The 25,772-nt window shown below is 47.9% G+C and overlaps 1 protein-coding gene across 1 annotated transcript; it reads left to right on the top strand.

Annotated features, from left to right (window-relative positions):
- Positions 1 to 14,128: 14,128 nt before the first annotated feature.
- Positions 14,129 to 20,188, top strand: LOC129550170 (serpin A3-1-like). Its single transcript, XM_055417638.2, has 4 exons — positions 14,129 to 14,778; positions 17,397 to 17,667; positions 18,791 to 18,938; positions 19,992 to 20,188. The coding sequence occupies exons 1-4, from the start codon at positions 14,166 to 14,168 to the stop codon at positions 20,181 to 20,183; spliced, it is 1,224 nt and encodes a 407-aa protein (XP_055273613.2). The 5' UTR covers positions 14,129 to 14,165; the 3' UTR covers positions 20,184 to 20,188.
- Positions 20,189 to 25,772: the final 5,584 nt, after the last annotated feature.

Genomic DNA, 25,772 nt, shown 5'->3' with positions numbered 1-25,772 from the left:
TTGCAACCAGGAAATTAAAAGACGCTTACTCCTTGGAAGGAAAGTTATGACCAACCTAGATAGCATATTAAAAAGCAGAGACATTACTTTGCCAACCAAGGTCCATCTAGTCAAGGCTATGGTTTTTCCCGTGGTCATGTATGGATGTGAGAGTTGGACTGTGAAGAAAGCTGATCGCCGAAGAATTGATGCTTTTGAACTGTGGTGCTGGAGAAGACTCTTGAGAGTCTCTTGGACTGAAAGGAGGTCCAACCAGTCCATTCTAAAGGAGATCAGTCCAGGGTATTCATTGGAAGGACTGATGCTGAAACTGAAACTGCAATACTTTGGCCACCTCATGCGACGAGTTGACTCACTGGAAAAGACTCTGATGCTAGGAGGGATTGGGGGTGGGAGGAGAAGGGGACGACAGAGAATGAGATGGCTTAATGGCATCACCGACTCGATGGACATGAGTTTGAGTGAACTCCGGGAGTTGGTGATGGACAGGGAGGCCTGGCGTGCTGTGATTCATGGGGTTGCAAAGAGTCGGACACGACTGAGCGACTGAACTGAACTGAACTGAAGCAAGGAGTATGGGCAGTTAGTGCTCAAAAGATCTGAACTCCCTGCTGGCTTTCAGGAAAAGTGTTTTAAAATGAGAGGAGGGAAAGGGGCTTTGGGTAGTATGTTTAATCTGCTGTTGAACTTTCTTCTGATTGACTGGTGGCGAGGTAACTGGGAGTCAACATCATCAGCCTTCTGGTTCCAACTGGTCTAGGGTCTGTAGTGGAAAGCTTATAGTTAACTTCCTCCACCTGATGGGGGTTTCAGGATCTGCAAAATAGTTCAAAGGTTATGGTCCAGAATATTATCTATAGCCCTTAGGGAGGAGATAAAGGTCCTTGATTTTGTTTAATGGCTAAAGTACTTTTATTTTGTCTTGCTTGATTATTTTCCTTTGCTTCTGGATTTTCTCACTTCTATGGTTCAATTTATTCTTTGGAACTCAGGGCAGGCCCCACAGGATCCTGGTTCATTGCACACATTACCTGTACCAGATCTTCCCACAGGCTGGCCCAGAGCAGAGTCGGGATGCCTCCTCCTTCCCGTGGGCTGCACGTGCTGTCTCTGTGGCCAGATTGAGAACAGGTCAGCCAGGAGTGGGGCTGTGTCTCCTGGAAAGGACAAGGGCGTGGGCTCTAAAACCAGCTGTCCTGGTGCAAAATCCTCACTGGGCACTTCCTGCCCTGCAACCATGGGGATTCACTTCCTGTCTTTGTATTTCAGTTTCTTCATATGTGAAACTGAATAACCTAACCTTCCTTAGGAGGTATCTGTGAGAGCTTGAGTTCTTAACATAAAGACTAACTACCTGTGGTTACATCCTCATTATGACTAGGCCTCTATGCAGTGAAGGAGGAACTTACACTTTGTATAAAAACAGGGAAGGCAAAGGGAAAACCCATTTACTGAGGCACCAACTGTACAGCACACGCCGTGCTGTGAAGCTGGTCTGCTCTCTTCTGTAACGTTCAAATGTCCCGGTTTCCTGTCTTCCCCTAACCTGAGTCAAGTGGGCAGGTGATGTGGATTTGGGTTAATCTCCTGCTGTATAATAAATCATTCTAAAAGTTCACAGCTTGAAATGATAAAATATTTATTATCTTACAGTTTCTGAGAGTCTGGAATCTAAGACGTGTTAAACTGGGTGGTTCTGGCTCTCTCTCATGAGCTTGGGCAGGAGGGCAACAGACCTGCCCAGAGCTAGAATTCCATGATCAGACTTACTCACACGGTTGTTGGCAAGAGGCCTCAGTTCTTTGTCTTTGGGTCTCTTCATAGGGCTGCTTCACACATGGCTTCCCCTCAAGTCTATGTGTGTGTGTGTGTATGTGTGTGTGCTTGTGTGTATGAGTGAGAAAGAGAGAGAACCCAAGACAGAAGCAGCATCTTTTTACAACCCAAACACAGAAGTGATACCCCATCCCTTCTGCCATATTCCTTCCATTAGAACCAAATCACAAAGTCCCAGGTGGCACTAGTGGCAAAGAACATGCCTGCTGATTCAGGAGACCAGGAGATGTGAGAGGTGGGTTTGATCCCTGGGTTGGGAAGATCCCCTGGAGGAGGGCATGGCAACCCACTTCAGTATTCTAGCCTAGAGAATCCCATGCACAGTGGAGCCTGGCAGGCTACAGTCCATAGGACCCCAAAGAGTTGGACAACTGAAGTGACTTACCACGCACACACATGCCCACTAAGTCCACTCTAGTTCCAGGAGAAGGTAGTTAAACTCTGTCTTTTAAAGGCAGGATTATCAAAGAATTTGTGGACACACCTCTAAAATGACCAGCATATTGTAATTTCCAAATCCAGTGAGGTCACTGTTCTGGTTCAGTTCAGTTCAGTTCAGTCGCTCAGTCGTGTCTGACTCTCCGCGACCCCATGAATCACAGCACGCCAGGCCTCCCTGTCCATCACCAACTCCCGGAGTTCACTCAAACTCATGTCCATCGAGTCAGTGATGCCATCCAGTCATCTCATTCTCCGTTGTCTCCGTCTCCTCCCGCCCCCAATCCCTCCCAGCATCAGACTCCTAGTAGAGCCTTAATTAAAAATGAGTGGGTGGAATGAACAAACAAATGAATGGGTGAGTGAGGGGGACATTTCTGCCCTGACACTGAGAAGAGAGGCTGAGGCACGGAGAGGCTGAACTGTGGTTAAAGTTGTTAGAATGGGGGCAGCTGCTCTGATCTCAACAGTCCCTGTTACCCAGAAATCCTCAGATGTCACCCGGAGCCTGGAGGGCAGTGCTAAAAGGGAAAATGATGATGTAAAGTACAAAGTTCCCTCCTCAAAGGCAAACAAGATACAGCAGGAGGAGGAATGGATGACTAAGCATCAGGCAAATCAGAGACAGGAATTCTCCCTGATCCTGCCGAATGCTTCTGCAGTTGCCTCCAGATCTGATCCGTGTGGGGACACAGCCAAGGGCCAGCTGGGTTGTGCTGAAGGGGATTTGCAAATGCATCTCCAATCTTTAGTCAGCATCTCCCCTGCAACTGCAAAACTAGGTCCTTGGGAACACAGCCAGAGAGCATAGGTGTCCAGCAATAGAGATCTGTTCTCTCCATAGTTTTCCAGGGGAGAGCAGATTCCAGAGTCCCCTGGCCTATAACAGAGAAGGTGGGAACTGCTCTGCAATTTGAGTAGCTATCAATTCTCATTTCTTCTTCCTAAGAATTCTTTAAAGAGACATAATTGACAAAAGAGGTTCAGAGAGGTAAACTAACTGCCCTAACTCAGCTAGTAGATACGGGCAGAGACAGCTGTCAAGGGAGCCTCGCTGAGTGAGACCCTGCCCATGATCCCTGCCAGCTTGCCTCCCACTCAGGGAGCAAACAAGGGCATCTGTTTCTTGTTTTTACTCCCTCTTGTTGCAGCATAAGTCCCAATAAAGCCTTGCCAGAATTTCTCATCTGGCCTCTTATCAATTTTTACTGATTAAAGAGTCCAAGAACTCAAGTCAGTAAAAGACGCAGGTGGGCGGCCCTAGGGAAACAGGAAATCAAAATCAAGAATTAAATTCATGAAAATGAATGAACTGATAAGGATGATTATAATTTGTATGACTTTTTGGTTTAAATATTGTCTATCTTTTTATGTTTTGTTATTCCAGATTTAAGGAACCCCTTTCTTTCAAAGCATCTGTGACTTGCAGCAATTTGATATTGTTTAACTTGTAAACAAATATAAAACATTTATGGATTTCTCCCCACCTGAACTCTCCAGGACTCAGAAACTTTTGAAGAGTGTGCTTATTTTCATGGCAATTTATCCATTTGCATACATTCAAAATAACCTGCTCTCTTTAGAATAGGACACAACTGGAAAAACATTGAGTTATTACCAAGATTTTGTCTGGAATGTCATATTCAAGAGTATGCGTAAACTCAATTTTTACCAGGCAGCTTTAAGGAACTAAGATTGACTTTATAGAGCAAAAAAGCCCCAGGAAAAATAGTCTGGTACCTTGCTTACAAGGTCCCAGCTGTCTAATTAGGTGAGTAAGGAAGGTCACATCCCGGTAAGTACAAGAAGCTCAAGATATTTGGGGGATCTATCTCAAGAAGGGAGGGAATTCACCTAAATCTATAGGCACTGCAGGTAAAATCTGATGGTAAGTATATGGCTTGGCTTTCCTGGACTTCAGAGGCCTTTAAAAGTTTAATCTGGGACTCCTAGTGAAAAGTTCCAGGAAAGCAGATTCAAAAGAGCTGATATCAACTATATCAATTGCTTTTTGTTACACTTAGATAAATAATCAGGACAATTTTGCTGATACCAGACTTACTTTAATGAAAAAATTAATCTTAATTTAGCAATATTTGGTGGAATGAGGGTGTTTCAGTAATATGCCTCTGTGGATAATAGATTCTAGTGCTGCTAACTGTCTTTGAGGTTTTGGTATTTACCGGTAAACTAAACTAGAACTGAATTCTAATTTCCTCCAATATCGGGCTCTGACTCTCAAAACAACTGTTTTCCATTTTTCTTCTAATCTTTTTGACTTAGAATCACTGAAAACTAAAGCTGTCCTTTTTCTGAAGCCATACAAGCTAAAATTGGACAATTTGATATAAACCTCAGGGAAATTACCATAATAGCTCATGTATAGGCAAGTTTTTGGAGAAGGCAATAGCACCCCACTCCAGTACCCTTGCCTGGAAAATTCCATGGATGGAGGAGCCTGGAAGGCTGCAGTCCATGGGGTCGCTGAAGGTCAGACATGACTGAGTGACTTCACTTTCACTTTTCACTTTCATGCATTGAAGAAGGAAATGGCAACCCACTCCAGTGTTCTTGCCTGGAGAATCCCAGGGACAGGGGAACCTGGTAGGCTGCCGTCCATGGGGTTGCGCCGAGTCGGACACGACTGAAGTGACTTAGCAGCAGCATTCAAGCTTTATGCCAGTTGTTGTATGAGTGATTCAGAAAGTTTATGTAAACACCAAAGGTCATCATCAGAGACATTTCAAACTGCAAAAAGAGGCTTCAACACCTTGGCATCTAGAAATCTTATTCAACTGGCTCCCTTCTAGACTATTGTCTTATTATTATCAAAATTGCAACTAGTTATACTGATCGTTCTTCTAATTTGTTCTCTATCATTTTAAAATTTCATATGGTTTTGTCTTCCATTGCTGTACTATGACAGGCTCCAAAAGAATAATGGTAGCTGACTTCTGGAGGTGATTGATTTATCCTTTAAGATTCCTCCTAATGAAGATCCATGAATTTCTCCTATAGTGAGTGCTGCCTAAGACTCACTTCCTAGATGGCTCCTCAAATGTGGCCATAAACTCTCTAAAAGCATATCTCCTGCATAACCATCTCTTTCCTTTCTTCATGGTTTTCTGGGAAGAACTCTTCCCAGCACCAAAGAAGTCAGTGCTAATGCCAAGCAAACAAACAGTTGATCACCAATGCTTTTGCCAAAAAGATCTTGAACAAAAGGTGTAAATTTGACTAGAAAATCAAAATGGAGTCAACATTGCTAAAAGACTTTGGCCTCCTGATGCAAAGAACCGACTCATTGGAAAAGACTCTGATGTTGGGAAAGATTGAAGGCAGGAACAGAAGGGGACAACAGAGGATGAGATGGATGTATGGCATCACCAGCTTGATGGACATGAGCCTGAGCAAGCTCTGGGAGTTGGTGATGGACAGGGAAGCCTGGCGTGCTGCAGTCCACAGTGTCGCAAAGACTCAGACATTACTGGGCAACTAAACTGAACTGATTGTTAAAAGACTCTCTAAAATGGAGTCTGGAGGGCACTTAAGAATTGTGACTAATACACATCTCAGCCCAAATGGATTCTGAACTTTAACCAATTATTTTCTTAACATCAACATCCAGAACATCCGCCCAATCTTCAGATTCAAGATGCATACCAGATTCTTATCCTAAAATAATTCATGACTACTTAGCTACTTATTGGAACCTTATCTTTAAAAAATCTTGACAGCCTATCTCTTAAAGGCAATTGTTTCCTTTCTTGTATCAGAGTCAGCCATAATTCTTGCCAGATAATTTTAACAGCCTTATGGTTTTTGTCTTTACAAGATCCTGACCTTTTTCTTCCTTGGAACACTCTTGATTTTACCTGAATCGATATCTTCCAAACTGCAATTCCAAAGACCCTATGTTGCAGGTTTCTGTGGTTTTTTTAGCACATAGTCTGCTCCCCATCAACATCTTGGGTTACATGGCTGTGCCCCATCAACCTATAAGATGTATATGAATCACTTGGGGGAGATTATCAGAAGACAGATTGTGTGTTAGTAGGTCTGGTACGGGTCCCAAAAGTTTGCCTTTCTACAAGCTCTTGCAGTTGGTCCCATGCCACATTTGAATACGGTAATGGTGTCAAAGCTTTTTCCTCATGGGCAAGAATATCTCTTAAGACATCATCAGTATGCCATTAATTTTTTTTTCCCTTTTGTGTGGTTCATAAATATTTATGGGATCTCCTGGACACAGAAGAGGAGATATTGAAAAAGGATTCCTGGCTTAGGAGGTAAACACATTCCAATAATTCTGTAGCCTCAGTGGCCTATTGAGAGATGTCCTAGAGGGTATTGCTTCAAACATAGGAGCCATTAGATGCAGCAACAGTACAACTGATATTATCTTTGTTGTTTACATTCTGTGTCGTAATTCCCTTATGTTCTGATCAGGCCCTAGTGACACTGTGCCATGACCATCCTTGCATAACCAATGCTGTGGAAATGAAAGAAAAAAAAAAAGTCCTGTATGAAGACTAGGGACCAAGCAGACCAATGAAGTTTCTAAAAGCTCAGAGAAGAGCTGAAAGATGGTCAGAGGTGGCCAGAGGTGCATGTGGCCCTGGAGTATTAGCTTGGAACTCAGGTGACTGGTAGCACCCAGGACTTTTTAGACCTATACATCATCCTGCAAGTTAGCTGGAAAAAGTAGAAAACTTTCCTGCCTTTACATTGCCTGGAGGTCCAGACTAAGCCATTTCGGTCTTAAGGAAAATGATGGCTCTCCTGGAGCTAGATGATTCGAGAACACACAGGGAAAATATTGGGACAATGTTAGTAATGATACCGAATGCCTATTCTCATTGTCTCTCAAGGTAATTATCCCCTTCCCAATTTTTAGCTAGGGCGTGGCACCCAGTGTGGAATATTGGCTGCACCAAATAGCCTCCCTTGCAGCTAGGTGTAACCATAAGACCAACTCTGGCTGATGGAACAGAAGAGAATATTACATAGGCAACATTTAACACATTTCATTCAAAGAAAAAGGTGTGTTTTTCCCTTTCCCAGTGGCCCTTAACTGGAATGTGGACTCAGCAATGATCCATCCAGGAAAGGGGAAATAAATATCAGAAATGACAGAATAAGATAGAAGGAACCTGGATCCTGACAAAGTAGGGGCCAACATGTCAACCCACTGTCTGCATCTGGACCTACATGGGAGGGGAATAAATTGCAGTTTTGTTTCATCCACTGTTTCTTTGCGATTCTGTGTAGCTTAAAAAATATGTAGCTATTCTGAAAATATTTGGTGCCTGAAAGGATGTAAACTTTCATTTCAGGAAGGGTGGGGCCAAAATCTTCTTCGTGATATCAATGCTTTAGAGTCAACAAGTATTTACTAAATACTTAGAGGTGGCACTGGAGAAGGGAATGGCAAACCACTTCAGTATGCTTGCCTTGAGAACCCATGAACAGTATCAAAAGGAAAAATGATAGGATACTGAATGAGGAATTCCCCAGGTCGGTAGGTGCCCAGTATGCTACTGGAGATCAGTGGAGAAATAACTCCAGAAAGAACGAAGGGATGGAGCCAAAGTGAAACAAATACCCAGTTGTGGATGTGACTGGTGATAGAAGCAAGGTCCAATGCTGTAAAGAGCAATATTGCATGGGAACCTGGAATGTTAGGTCCATGAAACAAGGCAAATTGGAAGTGGTCAAACAGGAGATGACAAGAGTGAACATAGACATTCTAGGAATCAGTGAACTAAAATGGACTGAAATGGGTGAATTTAACTCAGATGACCATTATATCTACTACTGTGGGCAGGAATCCCTTAGAAGAAATGGAGTAGCCATCATGGTCAACAAAAGAGTCCGAAATGCAGTACTTGGATGCAATCTTAAAAACAAAAGAATGATTTCTGTTCGTTTCCAAGGCAAACCATTCAATATTACAGTAATCCAAGTCTATGCCCCAACAAATAATGCTGAAGAAGCTGAAGTTGAACGGTTCTACGAAGACCTACAAGACCTTTTAGAACTAACACCCAAAAAAGATGTCCTTTTCATTATAGGGGACTGGAATGCAAAAGTAGGAAGTCAAGAAACACCTAGAGTAACAGGAAAATTTGGCCTTGGAGCATGGAATGAAGCAGGGCAAAGGCTAATAGAGTTTTGCAAAGAGAACGCACTGGTCATAGCAAACACCCTCTTACAACAACAAAAGAGAAGACTCTACACATGAACATCACCAGATGGTCAACAACGAAATCAGATTGATTATATTCTTTGCAGCCAAAGATGGAGAAGCTCTATACAGTTAGCAAAAACAAGACCAGGAGCTGACTGTGGCTCAGATCATGAACTCCTTATTGCCAAGTTCAGACTTAAACTGAAGAAAGTAGGGCAAACCGCTAGACCATTCAGATATGACCTAAATCAAATCCTTTATGATTATACAGTTGAAGTGAGAAATAGATTTAAGGGACTAGATCTGATTGATAGAGTGCCTGATGAACTCTGGACAGAAGCTCGTGACATTGTACAGGACACAGGGACCAAGACTATCCCCATGGAAAAGAAATGCAAAAAAGCAAAATGGCTGTCTGGGGAGGCGTTACAAATAGCTGTGAAAAGAAGAGAAGTGAAAAGCAAAGGAGAAAAGGAAAGATATAAGCATCTGAATGCACAGTTCCAAAGAATAGCAAGGAGAGATAAGAAAGCCTTCCTCAGTGATCAATGCAAAGAAATGAGGAAAACAAAAGAATAGGAAAAATAAGAGATCTTTTCAAGAAAATTAGAGATATCAAAGGAACATTTCATGCAAAGATGGGCTCAATAAAGGACAGAAATGGTATGGACATAACAGAAGCAGAAGATATTAAGAAGAGGTGGCAGGAATACACAGAAGAACTGTACAAAAAAGATCTTCACGATGAAGATAATCACAATGGCGTGATCACTCACCTGGAACCAGACATCTTGGAATGTGAAGTCAAGTGGGCCTTAGAGAGCATCACTACAAACAAAGCTAGTGGAGGTGATGGAATTCCAATTGAGCTATTTCAAATCCTGAAAGATGATGCTGTGAAAGTGCTGCACTCAATATGCCAGCAAATTTGGAAAACTCAGCAATGGCCACAGGACTGGAAGAGGTCAGTCTTCATTCCAATCCCAAAGAAAGGCAATGCCAAAGAATGCTCAAACTACCGCACAATTGCACTCATCTCACACGCTAGTAAAGTCATGCTCAAAATTCTCCAAGCCAGGCTTCAGCAATATGTGAACCGTGAACTCCCAGATGTTCAAGCAGGTTTTAGAAAAGGCAGACGAACCAGAGATCAAATTGCCAATATCCACTGGATCATGGAGAAAGCAAGAGAGTTCCAGAAAAACATCTATTTCTGCTTCATTGACTATGCCAAAGCCGTTGACTGTGTGGATCACAATAAACTGTGGAACATTCTGAAAGAGATGGGAATCCCAGACCACCTGACCTGCCTCTTGAGAAACCTGTATGCAGGTCAGGAAGCAACAGTTAGAACTGGACATGGAAAAACAGACTGGTTCCAAATAGGAAAAGGAGTACATCAAGGCTGTATATTGTCACCTTGCTTATTTAACTTCTATGCAGAGTACATCATGAGGAACATTGGGCTGGAAGAAGCACAAGCTGGAATCAAGATTGCTGGGAGAAATATCAATAACCTCAGATATGCAGATGACACCACCTTTATGGCAGAAAGTGAAGAGGAACTCAAAAGCCTCTTGATGAAAGTGAAAGAGGAGAGTGAAAAGGTTGGTTTGAAGCTCAACATTCAGAAAACAAAGATCATGGCATCTGGTCCCATCACTTCATGGGAAATAGATGGAAAAACAGTGGAGGCAGTGTCAGACTTTATTTTTTGGGGCTCCAAAATCACTGCAGATGCTGATTGCAGCCAGGAAATTAAAAGACGCTTACTCCTTGGAAGGAAAGTTATGACCAACCTAGATAGTACATTAAAAAGCAGAGACATTACTTTACCAACCAAGGTCCGTCTAGTCAAGGCTATGGTTTTTCCCGTGGTCATGTATGGATGTGAGAGTTGGACTATGAAGAAGGCTGATCGCCGAAGAATTGATGCTTTTGAACTGTGGTATTGGAGAAGACTCTTGAGAGTCCCTTGGACTGCAAGGAGATCCAACCAGTCCATTCTGGAGGAGATCAATCCTGGGTGTTCATTGGAAGGACTGATGCTAAAGCTGAAGCTCCAATACTTTGGCCATCTCATGCGAAGAGTTGACTCACTGGAAAAGACTCTGATGCTGGGAGGGATTGGGGGTGGGAGGAGAAGGGGACGACAGAGAATGAGATGGCTGGATGGCATCACCGACTCGATGGACATGAGTTTGAGTGAACTCCGAGAGTTGGTGATGGACAGGGAGGCCTGGCGTGCTGTGATTCATGGGGTCGCAAAGAGTCGGACATGACTGAGTGACTGAACTGAACTGCTCAGGGGAATTTTGTTATCTTCATTTCAGAGGTGAGGAGATTAAGGATGAGGGATTTATAGTAAATTGCTTGAGGTCACTGGAGAAGGAAATGGTGACCCACTCCAGTGTTCTTGCCTAGAGAATCCTGTGTACAGAGGAGCCTGGCGGGCTGCTGTCCATAGGGTCGCATAGAGTCAGACACAACTGAAGTGACTTGGCATTCATGCATGCACTGGAGGAGGAAATGGCAGCCCACTCCGGTATTCTTGCCTGGAGAATCCCAGGGCCGGAGGAGTCTGGTGGGGTCTCACAGAGTCGGACTGAAACGGCTTAGCAGCAGCAGCAACAACAGCTTGAGGTCATACCTGGTGAGGAGTACTTCTTTGATTGAAGTATTCAGTCCAAAGCCAGTGGTTTCCAAACTGCTTGGTGGAGCTCCTACACATCACAAAGGTCTGTCAAGGGTTGTCATGGATGGAGGGTTGTGACTATGAGGGATAAAAGGGTAGGATTTTTCCCATGAGCCCTAGAAAGACCTGGGATTAGCACAAAGAGAAATCTAAGGAGACCTCAAGGTCAGAGATGAAGGTCAACTAGCTATTCAGTTCAGTTCAGTTCATTTCAGTTGCTCAGTTGTGTCCGACTCTTTGCGACCCCATGAATCACAGCACGCCAGGCCTCCCTGTCCATCACCAACTCCCGGAGTTCACTCAAACTCATGTCCATTGAGTTGGTGATGCCATCCAGCCATCTCATTCTCTGTCGTCCCCTTCTCCTCCTGCTCCCAATCCCTCCAGGGTGAACCAATAGTGAAGGGGCAAGGACAAAGGCTGAGACACAGCAGAACCCCAAAGACAGATGGTGCCAGAGAGCAGAGGTCCCAGGCCCTTGCTCTCTAAACCCTCTCAGGGCCCTCACACCCCCTCTCTGGGAAAGTCAATCTTGCTTAGACAAAGTGCGTTACCTGCTAAAACATATCTGAGGTGTTTGGCGATTCCTATCACAGACATGCAGGTACACACATATACACAAATTAAAGAAAGATGGCTTATAAAAGTAACACAGCACAGCGCTGGTGGGCTGTCCCAGAGTGACACAATTCTAGGGGATGTTTTCCAACGTCCTTCTCTACAGTCTTGGGATTATTACATGGTCCTCAATGAGGATATCATAAACACGGGGGAAACTAACAAGACCAACGTTGTTTCAAAAATCACAATAATCAGAGATATTTTTCAATCTCCTTTTTTACATTCTGAATTTTCACATACTCTTCAATGAGTTTTCTTAAATAGGAAACTCTCAATACTCTCAAGGGAAATTTTTAAAATGTATTTTCAGTTTTAACAGACAAGAAGTTAGTGGTTTCTATAACTAGGTTATTCAAATAGATTTAATGAAACCTGTTACCAGAAATGGTCATCTGCCCATTTCCAGTCAGAGGACAGAGTCTTGTGTTGCCCACGCCTATGTTTCACAAGCCTGGGAGGAGGGCTTTGCAGGATAAATAGGCAACAGCACCTGGAAAACTCCAGCATCCGGGCAGGCAGCAGCTCTGGATCCACTGACCACATCCCGCTCTCCCAGGCAGGTAATCCGTGATGCTCCCACCCCTTTCCCAGGGTGGTTCTGGCCTCGGTCAGGGGTGGGTGGAACCTGAGCAGGAGGGAGGCGGGAGAACATATGTCCGATGCTGGGAGGTTCTGAGTCCTCTGAAGACCAGGCCTCTCTCTGGATCTCAGTGTTCATCCTGCAAAGGGAGGGTCGTGCCACCAGGGCTTCTGGGGGCATTTCTGCTTTTGAGTCTTTGGGGTTGTGATTCGAGCCAGCTGTGCCCCGTCCAGCTGTGCATCCAGCGTCAGGTCAGAGCTCCCCCGAGGGCCCTGAGGAGCGTCTCCTTGCCTGGCACAGGGCGCTGCTCTCAGAGAGCCCTGGGGACGGAATTAGTGCAGTGGATACCTCTGGGCAGAGGCTGCGGGGTCTGCAGGGGGGTTTCCTGGGCTCCACTGTCCAGGGTGCCCAGCCAAGTGGACAGTAATTGAGTCTATTCAAAGCCAGACAGGAACTGAAGAGAGCCAGCCCTCCAACATGGCCAAATATACAGAAGCTACTTCTCCAGATATAATTTTGGAGGAAAATGTTTAACTCTTTTCTAAAGAAATGAAATGGTTGCATCAGTCCCACGTTGGGGCAACTGCTTACCTCTGTGCCCAGGCTTGTTTGGGACCTTTGCACTGGCCTCTGGACAAGACTCAGCTCAGGCTCCTCCCTTCCAATTCCTCCTCCTCCTCCCCTCCCCACCACACCACCCCAGCACCCTCTCTCCTCTAAACCCTGAGATGAGTGGCAGAGGCTGCAGGGAAACAGCCCTCTTTGCTGAGGTCACCAGTTTGACTTCAGTCTCTCCTGAGGCTTCTGTGCAGTAGCTCGGTCCTCTGTCCCCAGGGATCACAGTCTGGCTTGCAGAGCCCTAGAGAGGGTGGCCAGTGGAGGGGGTGACACGTCTGGAACTCCACTTAGGAGCCCAGCAACTTCATCCTGTGTGTCACCTGAGCCATTCCACATGTTGGACGAAGGTGGGAACTGAGATCAGAGAGGGTCAGTCACTGCTCGTCACCACACAGCACTCACAAGGGGTCCAAACGAGATCCTCAACCAGGTCCCTGGGACTCTGCTCACCCTGCTTCTCCCCACCAGGAGGCCTTTCCAGGTTCTTGTTGGAAACACCCTCCACGTGTCCACCTGGCAGGGGCTGAGCAGAATGCTCTACCCTCCTTGTTCTTTACACCAGCCCTCCTCAGGGCAGCCAGGCTCCAGCACGGCTCCCGCTGCCTGTGGCGGCCTCTCTCCTGAACCCTCTCTGTGACCAGGAACCTCTATGGGAGAGCCTCCCTGAGGTCATGCCCTTCTCCTCAGAGGTGGGGAGAGGTGCCGTGTGCACTGATTAGTGCAGGGCTCCTTCCTGGGGGGGACAGAGAGGGGACACAGTGGGAAAGGAGCCCTGCTTCTTAGGCCCCTCTGATGGTGTCAGCTCCCGGGAGGGGGATGGTTTCTTATGGGACAGCACCTCACACCGGTCACCAGCTTCCCCACCCTGGAGCCAGGCACCCCAGGCTACTCACCCCCACTCCTCCACTGCTTGCTGTGTGACCTTGGAAAAGGCCCTTCCCCGCTCTGTGCCCCGTCTCTCCACTGGGGAAATTGCTAACAGTCACAGCACTTGATCACAGGGTGAGAGGGAGCCCAGAGCCTCCTCGTGTGTGTTGGGAGCCCAGGAAGGTTCCTAGCCCTGAAGGTCACAGAGCAGCAGGGGCTGAGAGAACAGCGACCATAAGGGACAGTGGGTGGGGATTGGGATGTCATCTGACATGTGGAGACTTCAGGATCTTTGCTTTTCAGAAACGAGGGCAGAGAGAATGTCTCCCCTCCTGGCTCTGGGGCTCCTGGTGGCTGGGCTCTGCTCCAGCGTCCACTGCCTCCCGGAGAATGTGGTGGTAAAGGAGCAACACAGAAGGGTGGATGACCACACGTTAGCCTCCAGCAACACCGACTTCGCCTTCAGCCTCTACAAGCAGTTGGCTTTGGAGAACCCCAATAAGAATGTCATCTTCTCCCCACTGAGCGTCTCCATAGCCTTGGCCTTTCTGTCTCTGGGGGCCCGTGGCTCCACCCTGACAGAGATCCTGGAAGGTCTCAAGTTCAACCTCACAGAGATCCAGGAGACAGAGATCCACCAGGGCTTCCAGCACCTCCTGCAGACGCTCAATCGACCCAGCAACCAGTTGCAGCTGAGCGTGGGCAACGCCATGTTTGTGCAGGAGGAGCTGAAGCTGCTGGACAAGTTCATAGAAGATGCCCAGGTGCTGTACTTCTCCGAGGCCTTCTCCACCAACTTCGGGAATCCTGAAGCTGCCAGGAGTCTAATAAACAACTATGTGAAGAATAAAACCCAGGGGAAAATTGAGGAGCTGTTCAAGCGCCTTTCCCCAAGAACAGTGTTGGTCCTGGTGAATTACATCTACTTTAAAGGTGGGTGTCCTGTTTGATTCAGGAGTAAACGCACCTTTAGTTTTTGTCCTCAGGGTTATTTCTATCCCAGCTCAGCCAACTGTGTTTTTAGGTATCATAGAGGGAGCTGTCATTGGTGAAGGGGGGCTTGGGCACTAAGACCCTGTCCTGGACCATCAGTTCAGCCGCTCAGTCATGTCCGACTGTTAGTGACCCCATGGACTGCAGCACGCCAGGCTTCCCTGTCCATCACCAGCTCCAGGAGCTCACTCAAACTTACGTCCACTGAGTCAGTGATGCCATCCAAACATCTCATCCTCTGTCGTCCCCTTCTCCTCCTGCCTTCAATCTTTCCCAGCATCAGGGTGTTTTACAATGAATCAGTTCTTCACATCAGGTGGCCAAAGTATTGGAGTTTCAGCTCCAGCATCAATCCTTCCAATGAATATTCAGGACTGATTTCCTTTAGGATTGATCAGTTGAATCTCCTTGCAGTCCAAGGGACTCTTAGGAGTCTTCTCCAACACGTCAGCTTAAAAGCATCAGTTCTTCGGTGCTCAGCCTTCTTTGTAGTCCAATTCTCTCTCAACTATACATGATACTGGAAAAACCATAACTTTGACTAGATGTACCTTTGTCAGCGAAGTAACGTCTCTGCTCTTTACTAAGCTGTCTAGTTTGGTCATAGCTTTTCTTCCAAGGAGCAAGCATCTTTTAATTTCATGGCTGCAGTCACCATCTGCAGTGATTTTGGAGCCCAAGAAAATAAAGTCTGTCACTGTTTCCATTGTTTCCCCATTTATTTGCCATGAAGTGATGGGACTGGATGCCATGTTCTTAGTATTTTGAAAGTTTAGTTTTAAGCTAGATTTTTCACTCTCCTCTTTTTTTTTCATCAAGAGTCTCTTTAGCTCCTCTTCATTTTCTGCCATAAGGGTGGTGTCATCTGTATATCTGAGGTTATTGATATTTCTCCCAGCCATCTTGATTCCAGCTTGTGCTTCATCCAGCTTGGCATTTCCCATGACATACTCTGCATAGAAGTTAAATAAGCAGTGTGAACAGTATAAAGCCTTGATGTACTGCTTTCCCAATTTGGGAACCGGTCTGTTGTCCTATGTCTGGTTCTAACTGTTGCTTCTTGATGGGTCTTTGTCTGTCTGGGGGTTTTCTAAATCAGAGCTGTCATTGCAGCACACAAGGGCAAGGGAGCCATTAACCCTTTGTCTGAGCCACAGGGAGCCTTTTGATTCTCAAACTTGCCTGGCTGCCTGGAGGGAGGAACTTTCCTCTCAGGTCACTGCGGAGTGGCTGGAAACCCCAGCTTCTTTTAACACATGCAGGGAAGGCCACTGCTCCACACTCTGTGGGCTGTGTCTGACCTGGGCTGCCTCTAGGGGGGTCTTGGTTCCAGCAGTTGGAGGTGAGGCTGGTGGCCAGCTTCATGCTGTGACAGCCTCTGAGCAGCCTGGCCAACTCAAGGAGTTCAGTTGTGCTCCGTTATAGCTATGAGGGTAGCATTGGCAAGGCCACCCCCAGAGGGAAGCCTCAGGGAAGGACAACATCCGGGCCAGACTCTTTTCCAGAGTCTAGTTGGTCCAGAGCCCTGCCCCATTGGTAGAAACCCAACACTGCAAACCTCATCCTGGAAACTCATAAGGGGCAGAGTGAAGGCAGAAAGATATCATACACGGAGCCAGCAGTGCAAAAGGGACATGGAATAAAGACACAAAGAATGATCATTGAACGAGTGGGTGATCAGATGTCTAAGGGACACCCATTGGGGGGACAGGTTTGCCCTGAAGTGGGGACTCCTAGCAGAGCCGTGGGTAGCCTTCTTGTATCTGTATTTTCCTCTGTAAATGAAGGCACAGGTTCCCTGTTCTCTGGAAAATTGTTAATAATCCAGGGCAGATCGACTATGTTTCTTCCTTGACTTTTCTATGTTCTCATCTCCTGCCACGCTGACCTGTCCCAGGACTTTCTCCTCCCCAAGGGGACCCCCACCAGCCCAGCTTTCCCTCTCCTCCTGTCTCTAACCATGGGGACACAAGCAGGGGTGGAAACAAAGCAGAAGCTGGGGTGGATATATACTCCATGAAGCCCAATGGCTCTAATCTCCCCAAGAAGCTGACCCCCCGACACTAAGGTCTCCATCTTCCTTGGGGGACACCCAAGCCCCCTCCTCTGCTGACCCCGCCCTGCCCTCCAGATCCCCGTGTGGCTCCTGCTCCAGCCGGGCTCACAGGCCATGGGGACGTGTGTTCTCTCTACAAAGCCAACGACTAACGCCTGGTCACTAACATGTCCCCTTGAAGGACCAGGTGGTCCCATATCTCCCCAGGCCCAGCCTCATCCCCATCTCTCCCTTGCCCTCCACATTCCTGTTGACTTCACCTGATGCACAACTAACCAGCTTGTTTAATGCTCCCCTTCCCAATCCTGACCTGTGGGTTCACCCCTGTCCCCAAGGGCTTACCCACCTGCCCAGGTGTATGGTCACACCAAGCAAGTCCGTCTCCAGAGGCAGGTGGTATGGGGGGCTGCTGACGTGGGGAGGGTCTTCCCTGGTCAGGGACCAGGGCCTAGGAGGGAGAGATTTGCCCTCACAGACTGTTCACCTGTCCCCCCGCCTCCAGCCAGGTGGAAGATCCCCTTTGACCCCAAACACACTCAGGAGGCAGAGTTCCATGTGAGCGAGAACAAGACGGTGGAGGTGCCCATGATGAGCACTGGGCTGGAAGCCCCTTACTTCCGGGACGAGGAGCTGGGCTGCACGCTGGTGGAGCTCATGTACACCAGCAACGACAGTGCCCTCTTCATCCTCCCCGACGAGGGCAAAATGCAGGACCTGGAAGCCAAGCTGATCCCGGAGACGTTGACGCGGTGGCGAGACTCCCTGAAACCCAGGTGACTCCCCGGGACCCAGAGCTGTGTGTTCACCTGCCTTCTCGGTCCGTCCCCCTCTTCCTGAACTCTGACTACCAGGAACAGGGCCTCAGGAAAGAGGTACAGGGGGCTGGGAACTGGTGCGAGAGCCCACCTGGGGATGATCTTGCCCTTTGCTGCCTGCCTGACTCAGGGCTTGAATCCTTCTGTAAGTTGACATCTGAAAGGGCAGGAGTTGAAGGTTCATCTCACATTAACAAGGGCTGAGTCATGAGAACTCAACATGACCCCCAATATTCACGAGCTTCTCCCCGTGACTCCTCCTCTTGAAGGAAGAAGGAGCGGTAATAGAATAGGTGAGGGCTCGGTGTGACAGGCTCTGAGGACCATATTCGCACTGTCTTTCCATGTAGTCATTCATTCCTTCCTTCGCCCAGGCAGCACCGGTTGACTAGGTTAACTGAGGACACACTGTGCCTCAGGGACTACCTGAGACCCTGTGGTCGGTCAGCAAATAACTCCTCTGCCCTCGTGGCACTCCTAATTGCGGGACACAGACTGGAAATAAACGCAAATTCTTTGTCAGGTTGAGAGGGGACCAACGGGGAGGTGGGGAGAAGAAAGCACAGTGAAAGGGTGAAGAAAGCCGTATCCAGGGGTAGTCTGTGATCGTAAATAGGGTGGCCCTCAGGTGTTGCTGCAGTGAGAGAATGAGCCTTCTGGATGTGTTGGGAAAAAGCACTTCTGGCCAAGGGAACAACCAGGGCAAAACCTCTGAGGCAGGAGCGAGCCTGGTGTGGTTGAGGATTAGTGAGGCCAGAGCAGGAGAGCAGAGGGAGTGAGAGGGGGAGCTGGGCGAGGTCGGGGTCCCCGGGGGTGGACTCAGGTCACTCGGGGCCTTGCAGCCTCCTTAACCTCCCCCTGCCCTGGTGACTGCTGGCGTGTTTAACTGCTGCAGATTGGAATGGATAAGTAACAAAATAAGGGGATTTAGCCCGAGGGGTCTAGAAACTGAGAAAAGGAGTCCTTATTCCAGGGAGAAGGGGGTTGGTTAAGAGGAATCCTTGGAAGACCATACTGTGAGGTGGGAAAAGGTGGACATCTTTTCAAGCAGGTGTTCAAATTTATTTTTCATGTTTTCTAGTCGAATACATGAACTCTACCTGCCAAAATTTTCCATCAAAAGCGACTATGAGCTGAATGACATCCTCTCCCAGCTGGGCATTAAGAAAATATTCGCCGACCCTGACCTGTCAGGACTCACGGGGGATGGGGACCTGGTAGTCTCCCAGGTGAGTCTGAAGTTTGGACAATTCATCCTCCCGTAAGAGAGTGAAACGTGGAGGCCAGACAGATGGCAGGTCCCCTTGAATTTGCAAAATAACTGCGCCTCCTGTAACTCAGTCTCCCTCCCTGGGAGCCCCAAGCCCAGGAGAGCTGGGTGACAATCAGGGTGACATCAGGTCCCACCTTCCCTGAATATAAAGTGACACAGAAGCCTGTCATTGGGAAGGACCCGGAGTGGAAACCGCCGTGGACCCTGTGTCAGGCTCCATCTTACACTGCCTGTAGAGGGGAATGATCACATTTCTGCATCCCCCAGCTTTTCATCTTTAAAGGGAGCATATGGTTGTTGGTTCCTGTTTGGTGCCTAGCGGAGCAGGTAAGAGGTTATAGGTACTAACAAAGTCTTAAAGCAACCATGATGAAAATATACTAAGAGCACGCGAGAAGAACACCCAGTGTCCTGGTGCTGTGATCTAGAGGCAGAGAAGTCAGAGTGAGTGGTGGGGTGGATGGCTGGGCAGCCCTGCAATCTCCCCTGCACCCACCTGCCAGAGGACCTGGTACAGGAGGCACAGGTGCTGTGGGCCTCGTGGTCCAGGGGTGGGAAGCCAATCCTAGACGAAGTAGCTGAGGGCTCAGGGACGTGTCAGCGGGGGCAGGAGAGGAGCAGAAAGCAGTGCTCGCCCATCAGTTGCTTCGACATGGAGGGACTGTGGACAGTTGGCTGCAAGAAAAATGCCTTGGCCTGGCCCCTCCCCCTATCCTAGGGGGTCTTCGGAGGCGGCACAGTCTCTGGGTTAGGAGAGCGAGTCCCTGTTCTTTGCCTCTCTGATGCCGGGCACATCACTCACAGCCTTGCCTTCAGTTTGCACTTCTGTGTATCACAACTATGCAAACCAGTTGACAGTTTGTTGGGAGGACAAATAAATAGAACAGATGAATGGCAGAGTGACAGGCCAGCGGCAGGTGGGCGAATGTCAGTCCCCTTAGAGACGCTAGGTGACTGCTCACCTCTGCCCACCCGGTCTCTGGTGGGTACTGCTCTGGTGTTCCCACAGGTGGTCCACGGCGCTGCACTGGACGTGGACGAGGAGGGCACGGAAGGAGCTGCTGCCACGGGAATCAGCCTGGAAAGAACAGTCTTGAGAACCACTGTGCGCTTTAACAGGCCCTTCCTGATTGCCGTAGTTCTCAAAGACAGCCAGAGCATCATCTTTTTGGGGAAAGTCACCAACCCCAATCAAGACTAGAGATCCTCTCTGAGCTGTGGGTGCCCTCCCTAAAGAGCGGGGTGCCCAGGTCCCTGGGTGCAGCCTGGCCCCTGGGCACTGAGGATCCACCCTGCCTGTCCCCACCTGCTCACCTCTGGGGAGGTGACAGTGACTCTGCTGGGGGCTCTACATGCACAGGGATTCTGTGTCCAGGTCACAAGGAGGCTCTGAAACCTCTTACAGCAATAAAGCACCTTCCTTGGACTGGTCTCTTTCCTGTGTGTCTCTACCCTGCTGCTGCCTGAGCCCTGAGGCCACCCCCCACTCCAGCTTACCACATCTGCTCATCTCATCCCAGACTCTGATCCCCTCCCTCTGCCCTAGCCTCACTAGCTGGCCAAGGAGTAGGCTTCGCACCTGTGACCAAGCCTGCTGGACCATAGGTCCAGGACTGAAAGGGGCCCTGCTGCCTGATGCCCACCTTCAGAGGCTCTGATTCCAGGTCCAGGTTCACCCCTCTTCCCCCAGGGCCCACAGTGTGCCCTTTTCTGGCACAGCCCCTGGACTCCTCGATCCTGCAGCTGAGCTGGGCCTTCCTCCCCCAGAACCTCCCCTCTGCATCCCAGCAGCAAACCTGCTTCCAGGATCCCAGCTGAGCTCTTCCACCTCCTGACCATTTCCACCTCCTCCCCTGACAGTGGATCCCCATCAGCAGGCAGAAGAGGTGTCCTAGGAGGGGAAGAGCAGCAAATACATCCCTGTGATAAGAGCAACACCCAGCCCTGCATCCTACTGATGTATGGACGTTTGTGTGATCTCCAGGGAGGACAGCTCCAAGTGGTAATGATGGCATCACCCACAACCGAAGGGTCGAGATCTCTCTTTCTAAGACCTCTACCTGGCATAACCCATTTTTAGTCCTTGTGATGATCATAGGAGATACATCGTATTACTCATCCTACTTTACAGATAAGGAATCTGAGGAACAGAGAGCCTCTGTCATTTCCCTCAAGTTCACACAGCTACTAATTATGGCTGGCAAAATGTTATCCCAACCTCCTCGATCAGAATACTCCGAGCCGCAGAGCCATTCTGCCCCATAAATGTTTCTACAGTGATGGTCCTCTCGGAACTTCAGATCTGATGGGCAGGATGTATGAGGAAGCAAGGCTCTGGAAACTGAGAGCAGAGGGCCAAAGTTAGTTCGGGAGGTCAGGAAAGGCTTCCTGGAGGAGGTGATTTCTGTGATGTCATCAGAGGGAGAATAAGAATGTCGTGGAGTGAAGAGAGAGGAGAATGTTCTCAGCAGGAGAAAGAGTGAGGGTGACATTTTCAAGAAACTGAAAAATGTGGGCAGATCTGAAGTAGGAAATGATAGGCTTACACAGAGGGTGGGGCCATGATGGAGCCACTGGACTTTAAGTGGCCTAGCAATCAGTAGGGATTCTGGAAATATTCCATAGCGTCCTAGGCAGCTTTAAAGGAATTTAAACAGAGCGTTGGTGTGAGCAGATGTGCATGGGGGACAAATGACTCTGGCTGCTCTGCAGAGAAGTGATTCAGGATCCAGGTCAGGGACACAGGCTGGGTATTGTCAACTTAGAAAATAGTCGCAACCTAAAAGTTGAGAGTCATATTTTATTTGGTGGAAATTTTTAGGACTTCAGACCTGAGAAACAGCATCTCGAGTAACTCTGAGAAAAGTGTTCCCAGAAGGTAGGGAGAGAAATCAAGTTATATAGAAGTCTGCAACAAAGGGCAGGTCATCTGAACATCAAAAGTATTTTTGTGAATTAAAGAAAACCAGATATCCCAAATTAAGGAATCTAGAGCTTTTCTGTGTATGGGAAAATGCGGGAACTGGGCTCACTGCAATCACTCCTTTCTCATGCGTCTCAACTATCTGGGGCCAGCATCCTGTGTTTTTCACATCCAGAGTTTCTCAGTGCTCACCGTAGGGAGTGACTGCAGCTCGAATGCTGCCAGAGTGAGCAGGTATTCTTCCTGAGTGCCCCTAGGGCTCAGGAATTCACTTTTGGAGGGCCAGAATTGCTGACGACTGGACATGGAACAACAGACTAGTTCCAAATAGGAAAAGGAGTACGTCAAGGCTGTATATTGTCACCTTGCTTATTTAACTTATATGCAGAGTATATCATGAGAAACATTGGGTTGGAGGAAGCACAAGCTGGAATCAAGATTGCCAGGAGAAATATCAATAATCTCAGATAAGCAGATGACACCACCCTTATGGCAGAAAGTGAATAAGAACTAAAGAGACTCTTGATGAAAGTGAAAGAGGAGAGTGAAAAGCCTGGCTTGAAGCTCGACATTCAGAAAACTAAGATCATGGCATCACTTCATGGCGAATAGATGGGGAAACAGTGGCTGACTTTATTTTGGGGGGCTCCAAAATGACTGCAGATGGTGACTGCAGCCATGAAATTAAAAGACACTTACTCCTTGGAGGGAAAGTTACATCCAACCTAGACAGCATATTGAAAAGCAGAGACATTACTTTGCCGACCAAGGTCCGTCTAGTCAAGGCTATGGTTTTTCCAGTGGTCATGTATGGGTGTGAGGGCTGGACTATAAAGAAAACTGAGCGCTGAAGAATTGATGCCTTTGAACTGTGGTGTTGGAGAAGACTCTTGAGAGTCCCTTGGACTGCAAGGAGATCCAAGCAGTCCATCCTAAAGGAGATCAGTCCTGGGTGTTCATTGGAAGGACTGATGCTGAGGCTGAAACTCCAATACTTTGGCCACCTGATGCAAAGAGCTGACTCATTGGAAAAGACCCTGATGCTGGTAAAGATTGAGGGCAGGAGGAGAAGGGGACGACAGAGGATGAGATGGCTGGATGGCATCACTGACTCATCGGACATGGGTTTGGGTGGACTCCGGGAGCTGGTGATGGACAGGGAGGCCTGGTGTGCTGTGGTTCATGGGGTCGCAAAGAGTCAGACACGACAGAGTGACTGAACTGAACTGAGTGTGTCAGCATGCCTAGGGCCCCCAAGCCACAGAGCTCTCCGAACCTGGAGAGACGCTTATCCATTCCCCTGTTGACTTACTCCTTCAAGAAATACTTGGCAATGAGGACATGAGGGACTGGCAGCCTGGATCCAGCCTGGAAAGAGCTCACCAGCTTCTACCTGTGATGGAAATGTGGAGCCCTGATTACAGCTCCATGAGCAATGGCAGTCAGAGGAGGCCTAGACAGGAGAGCACGCATAAAGCAAGCAGGAAGGGAGTTTCTGGAAGGCTTCCCGGAGGAGGTGGCCTCTGAGCTGAGATGGGGAGGTGGATCAGGAGTGCATTAGAGAGGGAAATAGTCAGAGAGAAGAGCATGGTCAAGGTCATGGAGGTAGGATGAGCTGGCAACATACAGCTTGTTGCCCACATGTGCAGCTCTTGGAGCACGAGGGAACACATGTTCTTGTGAGGAGATGACCTGTGGCCAACTCACCAGGCTGAGTGGGGACCAGGACTCCAGCCCCACCTGCAGTTCCACACTCACCTGAAGCTGAACTCTTTGCCTGATTCTTAGAGGAGCTGTGAACAGACAGCAGATCATCAGGGCCCTTGGCACAGAAGCTTGTCCCTGTGTGGGGATAGTGACAGGCTAGTCTCCTGAGACGATACGGACTGTTCCAAAGCTCCTTTTTCCCATCGCCCACCCTCAGAACCACCATCAGTGAGGAGACCAACCCTCAGAGAGGAGGGTGTGGGTATCCATGCATGGAGGAGAAAGAGTTGTGGGCATGGGAGGTCCTGTGACTGGGGTTGAGGTCCTGGGCTGAGGCTCAGGTGTTTGGAGCCTGACTCCCTGAGTCTCAGTTTCCTCCTTTGTCCCCCGGCCACCCAAGATTGCCACTGAGAAACGGAGTATTTCCTGCCGTATCAGTAAACAATGTCACCGTCGTCAGCGACTGCAGCTCTCCAGTATGAAACCTAAGGGCTCTCAGGAAGAAGAACACCTGCAGGATACGGCAGCATCAGATGCAGATGCAGCCACTCCCTATGGTGAGCCTCAAGGAGCTGAGGATGTGAAAACACAGGATATTGGCCTCAGATAGCTGAGATACATTTGGAAAAGTGAACCCAGACTCTCGCCTCTTCCCATACATAGAGAAGTGCTAGATTCCTTAACTTGGGATATCTGGTTTTCTTCAATTCCCAAAACTGCCAAAATATTTTTGATGTTCAGAATACCTGCCTTTTGCTGCAAGCTTCCATATAACCTGACACCCCCTTCAAGTTGATATCATGAAGCTGAAACCAGATTTGTTGATAGAGATTCATTACACCAGGGAAGGCTGAGCTCATTGGAGCCATGCTCCAGCCTCTCCTGGGTCATTCTCTCCTCTGGGACACCTCCCGCTCAGGAGCGCAGCCCAAGTCAATGATCTAGCCTCCAAGAAGCTTGAGTTATGACTCTTTCAGATGTCACAATAGTTTATTTGTTTTGGCTGGAGTGGTTTTCTGTGGTAAATACAAATCAACAGAACTTTCAACTTTAATGCAGCATGAACAGAAAAGTTAATATGTACTCAACAGAAAGCATGTTTGTAAAACTTCTGCAACTCAAAAGCCTGGTCCTTTCTGAGCTGGCTTGATGGCAGGGATGGCACACAGGTGGCCTCCAGACTGAGCAGAGAGTCAGAGTGAATGTGGGTTAATGCATTTGCACCAGACTTCATTTCCTCCCAGCTTTATTCTGACTTCTCATCTACTGTCTGGACATAAACACCCACAGTCTCAATCTTCCTTGACTTCTCAGGAATCTTCAATTCTTTCTCTCGATGTTCACTAAAGCGGGGGCACAGCGGGGGCTGTGACGAGATGTATGGCTTCATTCCTTCCCTCTTTCATCCTTCATTTGTTCAATACTGAGCACCCACTTAATGCTCAGGATGCACTGAATACTGAGAAACAAAGCACAATCTCTCCCTCAAAGATGTCTTTGCTTCACATTTTTATTATGGAGAAATTCAGATATATATAAAAATAGAGTATGACATAATGAATCTCACATACATATCAGCAGCTTCAGTCATTATCAACATGGGCCAATATAATTTTTCCTGCCGCCCAAACCTTTTCGTCTTTTGGGTTGTCTGAAGAAAATTTTACATACTCTGTCATTTTGCTGTTGTTCAGTTGTTCAGACATGTTCAATTCTTTGAGACCCCATGGACTGCAGCACACCAGACCTCCCTGTCCATCACCAACTACCTGAGTTTATTCAAACTCATGTCCATCAAGTCGGTGATGCCACCCAACCATCTCATCCTCTGTCATCCCCTTCTTCTCCTGCCTTCAATCTTTCCCAGCATCAGGGTCTTTTCCATTGAGTCAGTTCTTCACATCAGGTGGCCAAAGTATTGGACTTTCAGCTTCAGCATCAGTCCTTCCAATGAATATTCAGGACTGATCTCCTTTAGAATGGACTGGTTGAATCTCCTTGCAGTCCAAGGGACTCTCAAGTGTCTTCTCCAGCACCACAGTTCAAAAGCATCAATTCTTCGGCGCTCAGCTTTCTTTATAGTCCAAATATCACATCAATACGTGACTACTGGAAAAACCATAGCTTTGACTAGACAGACCTTTGTTGCCAAGGTAATGT

This window comes from Moschus berezovskii, chromosome 21, assembly GCF_049115385.1.
Source record: "Moschus berezovskii isolate FMDL1 chromosome 21, NW_MosBer_1.0, whole genome shotgun sequence".
In the NCBI taxonomy this organism is placed as follows: Eukaryota; Metazoa; Chordata; class Mammalia; order Artiodactyla; family Moschidae; genus Moschus; species Moschus berezovskii.
This window is presented reverse-complemented; position numbering and strand designations above follow the sequence as displayed.

Coding starts and splice junctions, on each gene's coding strand:
- LOC129550170 (XM_055417638.2), top strand. CDS start 14,166: ATGTCTCCCCTCCTGGCTCTGGGGCTCCTGGTGGCTGGGCTCTGCTCC. Junction 17,668..18,790: donor CGAGACTCCCTGAAACCCAG/GTGACTCCCCGG, acceptor CATGTTTTCTAG/TCGAATACATGAACTCTACC. Junction 18,939..19,991: donor GGGACCTGGTAGTCTCCCAG/GTGAGTCTGAAG, acceptor GTGTTCCCACAG/GTGGTCCACGGCGCTGCACT.